Genomic DNA, 14847 nt, shown 5'->3' with positions numbered 1-14847 from the left:
ATATTGGTGTTCTAGAGTTTCTGTGAAAGTAAGATGGCCACTTCACTCTAATCTCTTTCCTTGTAAAATTTTATGTATGTCTATGGTTTCAACCACCATTATACGGCCCCTAAGTTATCTATACTCCAAGCTTCTCTGTTGGGCTCCAGATCTATGCCTGTTACCTAGACATCTCCAATTAAAGTTTCAAACTCAACATGTGTAAAACATAAATGTTCATCCCCAGCAACAAAACAAAAACAAACAAAACTTCTCCTACTGTGTTCCATATCCCAATTCCTCAAGATGTCATTCTATACTTCTTCCACCCCTTCATCCAACAGATCAACAATTCTACCCCACAAAGAAGTTTTGATTCTTTTCAATGCTCTCCATCTTCAGTTCCACTGCCCTGGGCCAATTCACATTAATCTCTGGCCTGTAATAAAACAGCTTTCTAACTAGTCTTCCTTTTCCCAATCCTTTAATATAAATTATTGAACCATAGAACTCTTACTCTGCCACATACCCTCTACCTTCCTCCACCTCTTCATCAGTCTTATAATAGATTCGTGCTTCCTTTAGCATAAAGTCGAATACCTTATCATGTTAAAATACAGACTTTCATGTTCTACAAATAGTAAATGTTAGTCTATAGATCATAGGAAGATCCCAGGAAACAACTATTTTAAAAAAATAATTCAGATGCTTAAAATCCAAGTACCTGTAAATTACATTTTGGGGAATATTATTATAAATTCTAGGAGGGTGCTGGAAAATATTTGATGAATGAATGAATGTTTCCAGTGTCTATTTTCTAACTTCCCAAAATGTCAATAACCTTACAGCAACCAGCTTCTACATGCTGACTTTAAAGGGAGTAAACATTATTAATTTACTTTTGATACAAAGGGTTTGCCATGTTCATCACAGGTTTTCTTAATGAACTACATTTACAAATGACAACCTCTGATAAAGAGTTAACAGATTAAGTTCAGTGTCAATTTTGACCAGATATTAAATCTCACAACTCTCTAAACTTCCTTGATGTTAACTACTGAACTATATAATATCCCAGTACCTTCTGGAGATTCTAAGAGATAATGCACTCTGTGTTTTTATAGAGAAGAAAAGTATTATCTGGAAAAATCAACATAATCAATAAACCAAAGTCATATTTACCACACTGCCTGCTTCTTAGCCTAATGGTAAACTCTGTATCAGGTATCTCAAGATTACTTCAAAGTTTTCATTGTCCAAGCTCTAACCCTAACACTTCACAATAGACAACCATTTGAACTGAGGTTCTTAGTCTAGGTTTAGGTTAAATAATTGGTAATCATAACACTTATACCTTAAGAATATGCACACACAGTGAAAATGTTTACTAATATAAGAAAAGACATCCTATAGAAACCAAGGAAAAAGGGAAAAAAACAGTACAGTAAATTAGAAAGTGCTAAAATGCCTACTACAACCTTGGTCAATTGCCAGCTACTAGTACATTTCAAAAATTAATTACCTCCTTATGAATTTCAAAATATTGAAATAAAATATTTTTAACTTAGTTGCAGAAACTGTAAGTATAATCTTTAATTACAATTTAGATCTACAACATTTTTGGGACAATTACACTAGTTAATGATTCCAAGAAAGCAATGTGTGTGTGTGTGTGTGTGTGTGTGTGTGTGTGTGTGTGTGTGTTTGCATATTTTTTTGGTTCTTAATTCTTTTTGCTATGCTGCTTTTTTTCTCTCAGGCTAATGTCATAACAAATCTACATCACTGACCTGAATAAAAGAAATTAGGAATTTAGGTTTTGCTACTGACTGTGCTCACTGATTAGAAATGAAAGTGTATATGCTAAGCTACTAAAAGTAAAACTAAATTTGTTCTTTACTTTTGTTCTTCATTAACAAATTGCTTATGTAAGATATTCATTAGATAGCTTCACATCCACTTTGACTTGTAGGTAATACTATGTCTACGTTTTCCCTTCCCATCATAACATTCTTTTTTATTTAGAGTGTCACAGCCATGTCTCATTGCTCAAGCTATTGCTCCATCCATACTAAACATAAATTCAAACTTTGCCTCCTTACTTATCTTGATTTCCAGTAAAAATAATATCAACATGGAAATCATTCATTTTTATCATCATGAAGACTAAATTGTTTCTCTCCATAAAATGTATATATGTTTTTTTAGTTGAGCACCATCTTCCCTAATAGACTTACAATGTGAGTAAAAAGATGTATTTGTATGTGTCTCTGTAACTTGTGTCTATAGGTTATTCAACTTTAATTTTTCCCAGCTGCATCTTTCTTCTCTAGATTTGGACAAATATCAATAATACCTGTTGAGTGATCAAACTATCTCCTGGTCCTCAATTAACATCTTCCCTGTATTACACATTATTCATATTTCAGCTATCTGTGTATTGCCTCTCAACTCCAAATCCACCCTTCTTTCATTTCCTTTGTGATACCTGATGGATCCTATAAATACTGCTCCTCTGCCAGCTCACACAATGTCAGGCTTTGTCAATAGAGGGTGCTGGAGGGACACTCCAATGTAGTCAAAAGAGAAGGGAGCTTTTCTTTCTTGGTCTCTTTCTGGGTCACGTGCATTGTCATTTTTTTTGGCACAGCTTCAAAGGACTGACATGCTGTGAGTTTTCAGCCCATGCAGCATATTTCTGTAGACCAGCTTCAGCATATACCATCACATGTTTCTTCACCACCAGTAGCTGCATGTTCCTGTAGCAGCAGCACCCCTCCAGTGAGGTCAGAATTCACAGATCTTAGGAGGAAAGGGTGCTCTTTGAAGTCCTCAGCTTCTTCCTGATTCTGGAAGTGGTGACACTGCAACCCTAGAAGTAGATGTTCTGTCTGCATTTGTTAATTCTGTATTGCTTGGAATCTTCTTTTATCCATGTTTTAAAACGAATTTAACTGTCTTTTATTAGTTAATAATTCTTTATATCAGATTTTCCCTATGATGTTCTATGACTGGACTGTGTTTACATAGTATGCTCCCATTTGGTAGGTTTGTGATTAACTAGACTTTCTCTAAAACGACTGTTGGCAAGCCCGACTAAATGAGGTAAATAAAGACAGAAATAAAGTAGGACATCTGACAAGAGCAGAGCAATTTCTTAGAAATTTTACAGGCTAGATGCATTAAGGGAAATGTATCACTAGAGAAAATGTCTAGGGCCTTTAAGATTTTCAAAAACGTACTAAGATGCTGAATATGCATTCCATTTTTGAGAATACATCTATATTTGGGTGTGCATACACACACTTACTCACACACACATGTATTCTGAAATATAAAAAGAAAACTAAAAAATCAAAGTAAGTGATTTTTTATTTAAATGTTATCAACTGAAATTCCACTCAATGCAACCCATATTGGTAGTGTGAGTATATTTTAATGTTTACTATAACTTGTGGTAGAATCCCCCCAAATAAGAAAGCATATCTTGAGTCTGCTAAAAAATTTTAAAGTTCTCAGGTTCAATTTACTGATGAAACACAACTGCTTTTAGTTCATTTCAGACATAAAGGAGCTAAATGTGTTCCATTGCTAATGACTATATACCTAACATCAACTACCAATTTTCTAAATACGTTAGCGATCCAAAGAATAGTCACAACAAGGAGAGGTAGAGAATTAATCTAATCCATTATCGCCACTGGAAAACAAATGACTTTGTATATTTTGGCATACAAGTATGATGTGAGTTTGTGTAAAATCCCCAAATATCAAACATGTCTTGCTAGAAACATACATATTTGCATGTATGTATGTATATATGCATATATTTATATATATATATAGAGAGAGAGATGTTTTAGCTAAAATAATTCACTTTGCAAAAAAAAAAGCTAAAATTTCAATGCAGTAACTGCTACTACTGAAATTTACAACATGAAAAAAATCTACAATATTGAAAATGTACTGATATTTGGGGGTCATATCATTTGTCTTTCTGCTTTGGCTGACAATAAGACACAAATTAACCAGATGTAAGAGTCACAATTTATATAATATGCTAATTTCTCAATGTAGTAGTTAACAAAATTCTGACTCTACTTAATTTTTGATAGAAGTTAGGTATTTATTTGCACTGTGTCTCTCTAATATTTGGGAACATTTAAGACAATCTGCACTAAGACAAAGAGTATTTACTAGGACAAAATTATATTTATAGCCAAACAATAACATTTGGAATGCACACTCTTACTAAAAATAAATAGTCTTTGTCATCATTATAAGGATATGTCCACTTAAATTGACCCATGGAAAGAGGCAGATTAATATTTCAGGTCAACATATACAATAATGCAAGGGGAAAAGGAGGGTTATACTGAAGAATAGGATTTTTTTCCTCTTGTACCAGGATTGTACCTAAGACCCAGAATTGAAGGAGAAAAATAAAAGCACTTAAATCATGACATTCCCATTTTAAAGGATTTTAATGGACTGCCAACATTTAGTATCAACCACCTCCCCAAAGGTGGGGATCACCCCTCAACATGTTCAGCCACCCAGGTCAATATAAGAAAAGGTCTCTGACGTCAGAGATGTGGCTCTGATGGAATAAACAGCATATTTTTTGCCATAAAAGTGAAATTTAGGTTCCCTAATGGAAACTTAGGGAGCTCCTGATAAATTAGCTGGTAATGTTTATGAAAGCCTGCAAAAATGGAATACTTTTTGTTTTGTTTATCCAGGTAGAAAATGTCCAAACTTGTCAATTTACCCCCTGAGTTATCAGAGAAAGGGAAGAATTTGAGGAGAAATGACACAGTGGGGAATACTGGGCAAAAAGGGACAAGGGCTTCTCGGTGCCTGGGTCATAAGGAAGATGAATGTCTAAAGAATCATGAAGTCCTAGAGAGAAGGATGCCTGAGGGGTGAATGAGCCACAGATTTGACAGGGAGGTAGCAGGGGACAAGAGACATGCACATCAAGGGAATATAAAGTAAAGCAAATGTCAGTTGATGTGCTGGAATCTGACAAGTTATTATGAATGAAAAACTCTTTCATCAAAAATGTCTATTGTAGAGCACTATAGTTAGCAGTAAAAGTGAAGGACTTATCATTAAATTTTCAATGCTTCATCAATAATTCATCTTTGGTGATTCTAGCCCATCAGTACCTAACACATCAAACCAATTTTCCTCGCTTACCTATCTTATTTTATTGTATTTTAATTGATTGGAGACAGGGTCTCACTCTGTCATGCAGTGGCACGATCACAGCTCACTACAACTTCGACCTCCTGGGCTCAAGTGATCCTCCCACATCAGCCTTCTGACCACAGGCATGTGCCATCATACCCTGCTATTTTTTATATTTTTTGGTAAACATGGGGTTTCTCTATGTTGCTCAAGCTAATTTCAGACTCCTGGGATCAAGCAGTCCTCCCACCTCGGCCTTCCAAAGTGCTGCAATTACAGTTGTGAGCCACCATACCAGGCCTGTCTCATTTTAAAGAAAAAAAATAATAACACCAGTTCCATAGAATCCAAGAGTACCAACATTCTAATTTTTTAGGTTGATTTATGTATACCTACTATGTGTGCAGATTATATGTATGGTATGTATGTAGATAACATAACGAGGAAATCACTTTGCTCAATAGCAATCAGAGGGTTTTGTTGTTGTTGTTGTTGTTGTTTTTAAATGTGTAACACTGACCATGACCTCATTCTGTAAGAAGTCTTTATCTATGAAACCATATTCACTTTCCTTATGGAAGTTCGCAAATCTGCCTTAATCCTCCTAGAAAATTTTTCTTCTTAATACAATTAATTTTATTTAAATAATTGTTTATCATACTGTAGTTAGGTAGACATGTTTTGAAAATGATATCAAATACACAGGACTAATCCAAACACTGAAGCTGGAAATGGAAACCACAGATCCAAACATCTTTAACTATCCATGTATTTGGGTAGACTAAATAGACATGAGACATACACATAATTCTGTAACACTAAAAATGCTACTTTATTTGAAATTACCCCCACTCCCCATTATGTGAAGTAAAAATACCATTTAATGAAAAACTCACCATATCTGTATCTGAGACAGGGCCAAAACTGGTCACGTAGATGTTAGTGAAGACTTCAGTAATACTGTCTGATATGAGAAAAGAGATTGAATATAGATATTATGTAATAAGAGCCACAGGAGAGAGAAGGGTTTGAGTACACGGTATGGTTGGAAAGCTGTATCATAAATTTGGGATTACTGGGTTTTACTTTCTTGTCAACTTTCGCAACCATAATGACTATAATGTTCAGTTATTTTATTGGTTTTCACCATCCTAACTGCAAAATGCATAGAAGTATTACGACATTCTTACTTGGAAACCATACCTGATTAGGACATCCTCATTTATATTGCTCAAAATGAATAGTTTCTTAGGAAACATCATAAGTGAAACAGTTTATAATAAATATATTACCAGTACTAAAAATAAAGTATAGTATTGTTTGACATAATCCTAAATTTGATGTTTCAACTAAATATTTCAGTATCTCATGATGGTAAAGATTCAATTTACAGATTGTAAATCAGTACATCTTCTCCATACAGCACAAAACAGCTTGGTAATTATAAATAAACATAATTCCAATTAATATAAAAAGCTTTATCATTCAGTGACATAAAAATTAAAAAAATAACAGATTACTTTCAAACAAGCTTGCTTTTAAATGTATTTAAGAATGTCTGAAATGCTAAGATTGAACTAAATTGGATTCTAAAATTATGTAACATCATAACTGTAATACAATTAACTGGAGTGCTCTATTAACTAGGTAATTTAGATCAAAATTTTAAATAAGCCAAATGGGGATGGGGAAAAGGTCAAAGAAAAGATCGAAAAACAAAAATCTTTTCACTGCTCTTGTAGTAGAAAAAAAAACATATCATTAATGTTTATCATCATGAGCAAAATGTCTTATTCATTAGCTGTCAGATTTATAATTCTACGTAAACAATAACATGAATTGTTTTTCGTATTATACTAGACATCAACTTACAACCATCAAAGAGAGTAAACTATGTCTGGGATTTTGTATCCATTAAGGCAAGAATAAAAAATAGAAAGGCTATTGATAAAACAGGGTAGACTTTGAATGCCTACTACATAACAGGTACTCTTTAAAGCACCTGAAATATCATAATCTGCATGTGAAACGTATGTGGTAGATTCTCTGTTATCCCTATGCATGTGTACAACGATTCAAAGAAAGTTAAGCAAACTTGCCAAAGACCCACAGCTAGTAGACTAGATAGAGCAATGATTTATAACCCAAGCAATCTAGTTTCTGAGTACTCAAGCTAAATCAAAGCGTCATACCATAGTCAATGATAAACTTAAAACTAACAGTAGTTTCTTATTAAACGCATGTTTCTATTCACCAGAATACTCCGTGCCAAAGGCATAGTTATAGTGCTCCAAATAAATATGCTCATTAAACTTTGTTGTATACACTATTTCATCCCTAAAACTGTATTTTTGAAGTTCTATTATAAAAGCATTTGAAAATAAATTTATGAAATAATTTCAGACGCCACCTACCCCAAAGATCAGCTCAGGAGCAGCTTTCTGGGTATAAAAAGTCCCATAGGATCCTGAGTTCAGAAGAGTCCCATGCGTAATTTAATGGTCTATCTGCGCTTTCTTTAAAAATCTTAATTATTTTTTAAACAAAGCGTCCTGTATTTTCATTTTGGACTGGGCATCACAACTTATGTAGCTGGTCCTGTTCTTGAATTTAAATATACTAGAAAGCAATCGTGGAAATGAGAACCAACATTTTTTTTTTTTTCCTTTTACCCACACCAAATTAGTCACACTATTACATTTATTCAATTAGTAACTAGATAAAACTTTGTAATAGCTGTTGACCTAAAATGTTCCAGAGAAGAGAAATTAAAATGTGAAGGTAAGCTTTTACTCTAAGAGAAGAAAGTGAAATGATTCTCCTTAGTTTAAGTCGTAGAGTCCAAGAAATTACAAAAATGTGTGAATGTATTGACGCTAATGATATGAATAACATTCACTATATGCCAAATGGCAAGTAAAGGGTAAAGGGGTATCAGTACCTAGTGGCTATAAAGAGGTGTCAGCTAAGAACTGACATGAAAAATAAGGTTAGTCTCAAAACTCTAAGCAGCAAGAGAAACACCTAAGACTCAGAACATAGATATAAAAAGTTATTTTTAGGAAAAGAAATGGTTTCATGGATTACTGACTTCATAAGCATAGCTAAATAATGTATGCATTGGGGAGATATTGTCCTGCTATGGAAGTTCAGAAAAAGGAAAATCAGCAAGCCAAACACTGACGATGAACATCCAATAGTGTCTAAGGGAAAGGTATTCTTAGCAATGAGTTTTCTTTTTTTTTTTTTAATTTAGATTTCAATATGGATGGATGCACAGAGCTGTAAACAACCAACATGGGCTAATGAAATATTTTAGTGTAATGAGTATAGATATTCGATACATCTAACACAATCTTCTAGAATTCTATGATCAAAACTCAATATTTGGTTATATTTTGGCTTTCCATAGACAAGGAAAGGGAAGTGAACAAAGGAAAAGGGAAAAGAAAGGAATGGAGGGGAAAGGAGGCTAGGGAGATTATATGAATGTAGGCTATTTCCTGTAGAATACAGGTTATTCTAATCTTGTGACTCTGATTTGTCAAGACATTTTATAGTATCATCTGCTTATGTTTGTTTTCCCATGTGGATTTGGAACAGGGTGGATTTGTGCTATTAATGCCTGTTACAATATTCTGATCCATTGAAAAGATGTATGTTACAGAGTAAACAAGTGAATTTATAGTCTGGTGGCAACCTGAGTCTCTGTGTATTTTAGGGTACCATGATTCACTCTTCAGTCTTGATCACTATTTTTGTTTGTTTTTTTTGTTTGTTTTTTAGATGGAGTTTTGCTCTTGTTGCCCAGGCTGGAGTGCATTGATGTGATCTCAGCTGACTGCAACCTCCGCCTCCAGGGTTCAAGTGATTCTCCTGCCTCGGCCTCCCAAGTAGCTGGGACCACAGGTGCTCACCACCATGCCCAGCTAGTTTTTGTATTTTTAGTAGAGATGGGGTTTCACCATGTTGGCCAGGCTAGTCTCAAACTCCTGACCTCAGGTGATCCACCCTCCCTTGCCCCCCAAAGCACTAGGATTACAGGCATGTGCCACCGTGCCTGGCCCTGATCACTCTTAGTTGACACACCAAGATCTGTTCTGACTCAGAACCTTCAAAATGGCTATTATCTCTCATTTTCTCTTTGGTTAATTGTTACTCTTCATTTAAGTCTCAGTTTAAATGCTCTCTCTTCAGAGTAGGAGTTCATAATCCCCTATAAAGCCCTCTTCTCTCATTTTTGCTCTCTGACACTTTCTTTTTATGGGAACTTTCAACCTTGCTATTCTTTTAATGCCTTAAGATGTCCTTCCTTTTAGTTTTGTGTTTGGTCTGTCTCCCCATCCAAGATTTAAGCTCCACAAAGAAGGGGACTGCACCATTTCTGTTCACTATTATGTCACGAATGCTTACTACAATGTAGATCACATGTTACATGTTGTATGTTTGAACAAATTATTTCTCATTTTAATTAATGTAGAACATCAATCTTTTTCCAAAATATTTCATCAACGTTAAAAGTGATCATGCACAGCTGTTGCTAGTTGAGGAAAGGATGCCCGTCATTTGTGAAGGCAGAGCCCAAACTTTCCATTGACAAAGGCAGGTGGAGAGTCTAAGTAATAGGCTTCCAGTGAAGTAACAAAGCTGAGCAAAGGGAAAGAATGTACTTGAAGACAGCACTGATTCACTGCAAACCAAAATTGAAGTCTGAACAGTTAAGCAGCTCCTAGCAGAAATATCCACCATTAGTTACCTCAGAATAATGGTTTGCCAGCTAAATAGTTGACATGAGAAATATCAAGAGTAATATGCAAAAGCAAAAGGATGTTCTGTATAGATTTCCCCAGAGGCAAAACACAAGGTTGATAACAGGTACTTTAGGAAAAATAAGTAATGTATGTGGCATACCTAGAAGAACGTATAGTCCTTAGAGCAATCGTCAAATTCAGGATGGTGAAAGAGGACAAGGAACAGCCTGCAGACATGTACTGAGGAACACATAATGTATTCCTAATATTTCATTCTTTTAAAATTAATCCTAAACAATTTTGACAAAATCTTAAGATATGATGGTGGTGGTCATTGTTAATTTTATTCTTCTGTGTACTTCTCTGATTTTTTAAAACTGATTCACAGAAAAAATAAATGGCCTGAAAGGATATCCAAAATGCACATATAAGTAATTTCAAGAAAGGTTTCATTAATGAAAAATTGCTTTTTGCTCAGAAATGTAGCGTAGAATAACAATAAAAACTTCTTTATAAAATCTTTGCAAAACTAAGAAAGAACAAAATTAATGCTCGATTATGATTCATTTTACAAGATTCACCTAAAATAGATGGTTGGGGATAAAAAGTGAGTAAAGCAAAACATCTACCTGTGAAAGATTCACAACATAATAGAAAAAGAAACACTTAAGAAATTGTAACCCAAGAAACGTCTGCTGCAACCAAACCAAAAAGATAATATCTCAATGCCCATAGAAGCATGTTGGAGAAAAACATGGAGGTTTCACTCTTTTGTAATTTTCAATGGTCCTGATTCAAGGCAGGGAAATTCCTTTGTGCAAAAGTCAAGTCCCACAAATAGTTAACTTTCACTCATAAACTTGGTTAACATGCATGTACAGAGGATGTGATGAGGTTGTAAAGAAAGGCAGAGTTGTATCAAACAGACCTGACATGCCACAATAATATGAATATTGTCTTTATATACATGGCAGCAAGGGATTCACTGACGGACACTGACTTGGAGAATTTTGTGGCTAGGGCTGTTACCAGATATATTATGTTACATTTATATAGGGCAAGCCAAGACAAAGTAGACTGAAGACAATGTATTCAGTGTGGAACATAATGCCATTGTTAAGACCAAAGAAAAAGAAATACGATCAAGATTAGGAAATGGTAGAAGTCAAGGGAAAAATTTGTTTGTTTTAGAGTAATATTTCAGGAATAGACCCTTTGGTTTGAGTGTTAGAGGATGTGTGGAGCCTGGAAAGGAGTACATTCAGTAAAACTATAAAGGCATAAAACAAATGAAGAGGTTTGGAAAGTAAATGGACGGTAAGGACACGAAGAGAGTATAGTGGAAAATATTCTTTTTAAAAGCTTGTCAAAAAATATTTTGACAAACACAATGGTGGTTGAACTGTACTGGATAATATAACACACAATAGCAAGCAAACTTTCCAAACAAAAATTTCTAAGATTTGGCAACAGCAAAATCCTATCTTTTTGTAAATGATTGCTGGACATTTGATACGTATATTCTTTGTAGCAGATCCTCCTTCTCTTTCTCCTCCACCATAGACACACACATACACACCATTTTAAAATGGATTTTCTCAAGAGAGTGGTAATAATATATATGTAGAGTTGAAAAAAGAATCATAAAAATATTTCTGAAAGTTTTTGTGTGCATCATATGAAAGAAGGAGTGAACTCATATTGACCATTTATCGTTTGATCTAGTCAGTAATGATGCCATTCTAGGAATGGAAAATAACTCCTCTAGGAAAATGTTCTCCACATCAGTGATGTGGAATCCATGAAAACTAATTATAATTTGATTCACATGCAATGAGCCAGTAAAGTTTCTAAGTACACAATCATCTGTATATTTAGGAAAAAAAACTCCAACCTCTTTTATTCTACTCTTACTTTTATTTTAGGTTGCTGCATTAGCCAATCTTCAATAATTATGTTAAATAATAGTGAAAATAAAAATCAGGCATTCATTATTATTTTTAAAAACTTGTCTTTTAAAGTTAAGAATAAATTCAGGAAATTTATTATATCACAGGGAATTCAATATATCACTTCCCAAAGTGAGGTATCCACAATAAATGGGAAGAGAACTATCTGATTCTCTGTGGTCCATATGTGTGCCAATTATTTGACTTTTGTAGGCATTTAAGATTGAAAATCTTGGAAAGTTGCAATTTTCCACAAAAAAGATTCTTTCATCTCTGTTCCTATCCATAGACTTTTTTCTTGGATTAATTCTCAGGGTATTATTTTCTGTGGCTAATGTCTCCTACCCATTTCTGACCTTCTAGTCTTATTATTTTCTTGGAGGTTGAGAGTGTAAATAGACAACTACTGAGAAGTAGAAAGATTGGACCAGTTTTCCAATTTAAAGCTACTGCAGTTTCAAAATATAGATCAGGCAGTTAAGACAGGATGAAAGTTTTTTCCACCATCTATAAGGCTAATCAGGTTTATTGTTTCCTGTTGTTCATTATAGATGGGTATATAGGTCTCCACACAATTGAACATAGCAATGAGTAAGTGAGTGAGTGAATGAAGTTGTCATTCTATCTTAAACTATGACCACTCCAAATCTCTCCCTAGCTCTATAGGTTCATTTACTTATTATTGTTTTCTCCTTATTGTATATATCTACTCATATGGTAGACATGAGATACATGTGGCCATTTTAATTAAATTTTAATTAAATAAAATTAAATAACATTTTAAATTTTGTTCCTTAGTACACTGGTTATATTTCATCTATATATGGCTATGTATAGTAACATCCACATAGAGTAGCATAGTAGCTGGATAGAAGAGTTGAACATTTCCGTTATCACAGAAAGTTCTGTGAAATAGTATTTGTCTATATCCTCCCAAGAGAAGTTAAGTTCCATGAAGACTGGGTTTTGTTTGCTCACAAAAATAAAGCCACAGCACAGAATAGCTCCTGACACAGTATATGTTCTTAGCAAATCTTGGTTAACTAAATAAATTCTTACTCTTAGTTCACAGTCATTTAAAGTAGACATAACCTCTGCTATCATAATGAAGTTTATTATAGCTTAATGAAGAGAGATACTATGCAAAAATTAAATAAATATACAATTGCAGACATGATATATGCTATGAGAGTATACAATAAGGGAACTCCTCCTGGAAATGTTTCCTTCATTTCTTCTCCAGGACATCGTAATCACTTTATTTTATTCCAACCTTACTGGTTACTTTTCCCCTAAATCCTTCACTCACTCCTAACTCCTAACCTAATAATAATGGAATGCCTCAAATTTCAGTTTTTGGTGTTCTCTATTTACACTTCTTTGATGATTTATTTCATGTAGTCAAGGACTTCTAAATTTCTATTTGCAGTCTAGAACTTTCTTCCAAAATATAGACTTCTATATACAACTGTTTACTTGGCATCTCCACTTAGCTGCCTAATAGAGTTTTTAAACATATCATATCTCAAACAAAACTAATTTTCCTCTCCAAAATCACAGCACTTACGGCCTTCCCTATTGTATTTTATTTATTCCAACTCTTAGGTCACAATTACTGGTTTTATTCACAGCTTCTCTCTTTTCAATAGTAAATCTCCTCTCAAAGATAGGTATAATCCAATGACTTATTATCTCCTCCGTTGTTATGACTCTTAAAGCTATCATCATGTGTCTCTGGGAATACTGCTTGCACTCACTCACACCTACAGTCTCTTTCTTTTTTAAATAAAATAATAGATTTGTTCAGATATAATTTATATAATATGAAATACACCCTTCTAATACAATTTAGTGGATTTTGGTATCATCACAAAGTTATACCATATTACTCTCTAAACTTAAAACACTTTTTTACCACAAACAAATCCCGTATCCATTTGCAGTCTTTCCCCATTCTCCCTTCTCGCAAGCTCTGGCAACTACTAATTCAGTTTCTGTTTCTATGGATCTGCCTATTTTGAAATTTTTATTATAAATTAAATCCCTTCTATTCTATTCTATTCCAAATTTGTAAAATTTTTTGTCATGAATGAGTGTTGGATTTTGTCAAATTATTGTTTTGCACCTATGCAGATGATTGTGAAGCATTTGCCCTTTTTCTGTTGATATTGTTTATTATAGCAATGTATTTTTATGTGTTAAAGTAACTTTGCATTCCTGGCATAAATATAACTTGGTTCAGTGTATAATTTTTACATGTTGCTGAATTTAATTTGCTAGTATTTTGTAGATACATCTTTCAGTTTATCTTTTGATTTTGTTGAGCTTCCTGGATGTACAGAATAATGTTTCTCACCAATTGGGGAACTTCCCAACCATTATTTCTTTAAATATTCTTCCTGTCCTTTCTTTCCTTTCCTTCTAGAAATTCTATTATGCAAATGTTGGTATGCTTTATGTGTTCTCTAGATCTTTATGACTGTATACCTTTCTTCTTGTGTTTTTTTTTTCTTCTGTTCCTTAGAATGAATAATCCCAATTAACCTTTTTCAGATTTATTGATTCTTTTTTTTTTACATATGCATATTATTTTTATTGCACAAATGATTGCACCTTAAACATACTGTCCTGCATTTTGCTGAGAAAATGACAAATAACTTGGGGATTATTCCATATGATTTCATATTAGTGTACACTGTGACTCATCATTCTTTTATTTTATTTTATTTTTTAATTTATTTATTATTATTATACTTTAAGTTGTAGGGTACATGTGCATAACGTGCTTCTGACTGTACCAATTTGTTACTGAATCCCTCTAGCAAAGGTTTTATTTCAGTTGGTTTTTATATCCTGGGTTTCTATGAGATCCTTTAAAAAAATATATGATGTCTATCTCTTTGTCATTATTCTCTTTCAGTGAGATATTGTTTTTATACTTTCCATTTATTCTTTAGACATTATTTCCTTTAGTT

General features: G+C 33.7%; 1 protein-coding gene across 4 annotated transcripts in view; it reads right to left on the bottom strand.

The window, feature by feature from the left end:
* The window catches only part of GABRA2 (gamma-aminobutyric acid type A receptor subunit alpha2), a 159982-nt gene that overhangs the window by 87221 nt on the left and 57914 nt on the right, over nucleotides 1-14847 (bottom strand). For 3 of the 4 annotated variants that reach the window (XM_073012428.1, XM_038008564.2, XM_073012427.1), the window contains exon 4: nucleotides 6069-6136. The exons of the other annotated variant lie outside the window; for it this stretch is intronic. In XM_073012428.1, coding sequence (XP_072868529.1) covers nucleotides 6069-6136 — 68 coding nt within the window. The remainder of the gene's footprint in view (nucleotides 1-6068; nucleotides 6137-14847) is intronic. 4 annotated transcript variants of the gene reach the window in all.

Source organism: Chlorocebus sabaeus, chromosome 27, assembly GCF_047675955.1.
Source record: "Chlorocebus sabaeus isolate Y175 chromosome 27, mChlSab1.0.hap1, whole genome shotgun sequence".
Lineage (NCBI taxonomy): Eukaryota > Metazoa > Chordata > Mammalia > Primates > Cercopithecidae > Chlorocebus > Chlorocebus sabaeus.
This window is presented reverse-complemented; position numbering and strand designations above follow the sequence as displayed.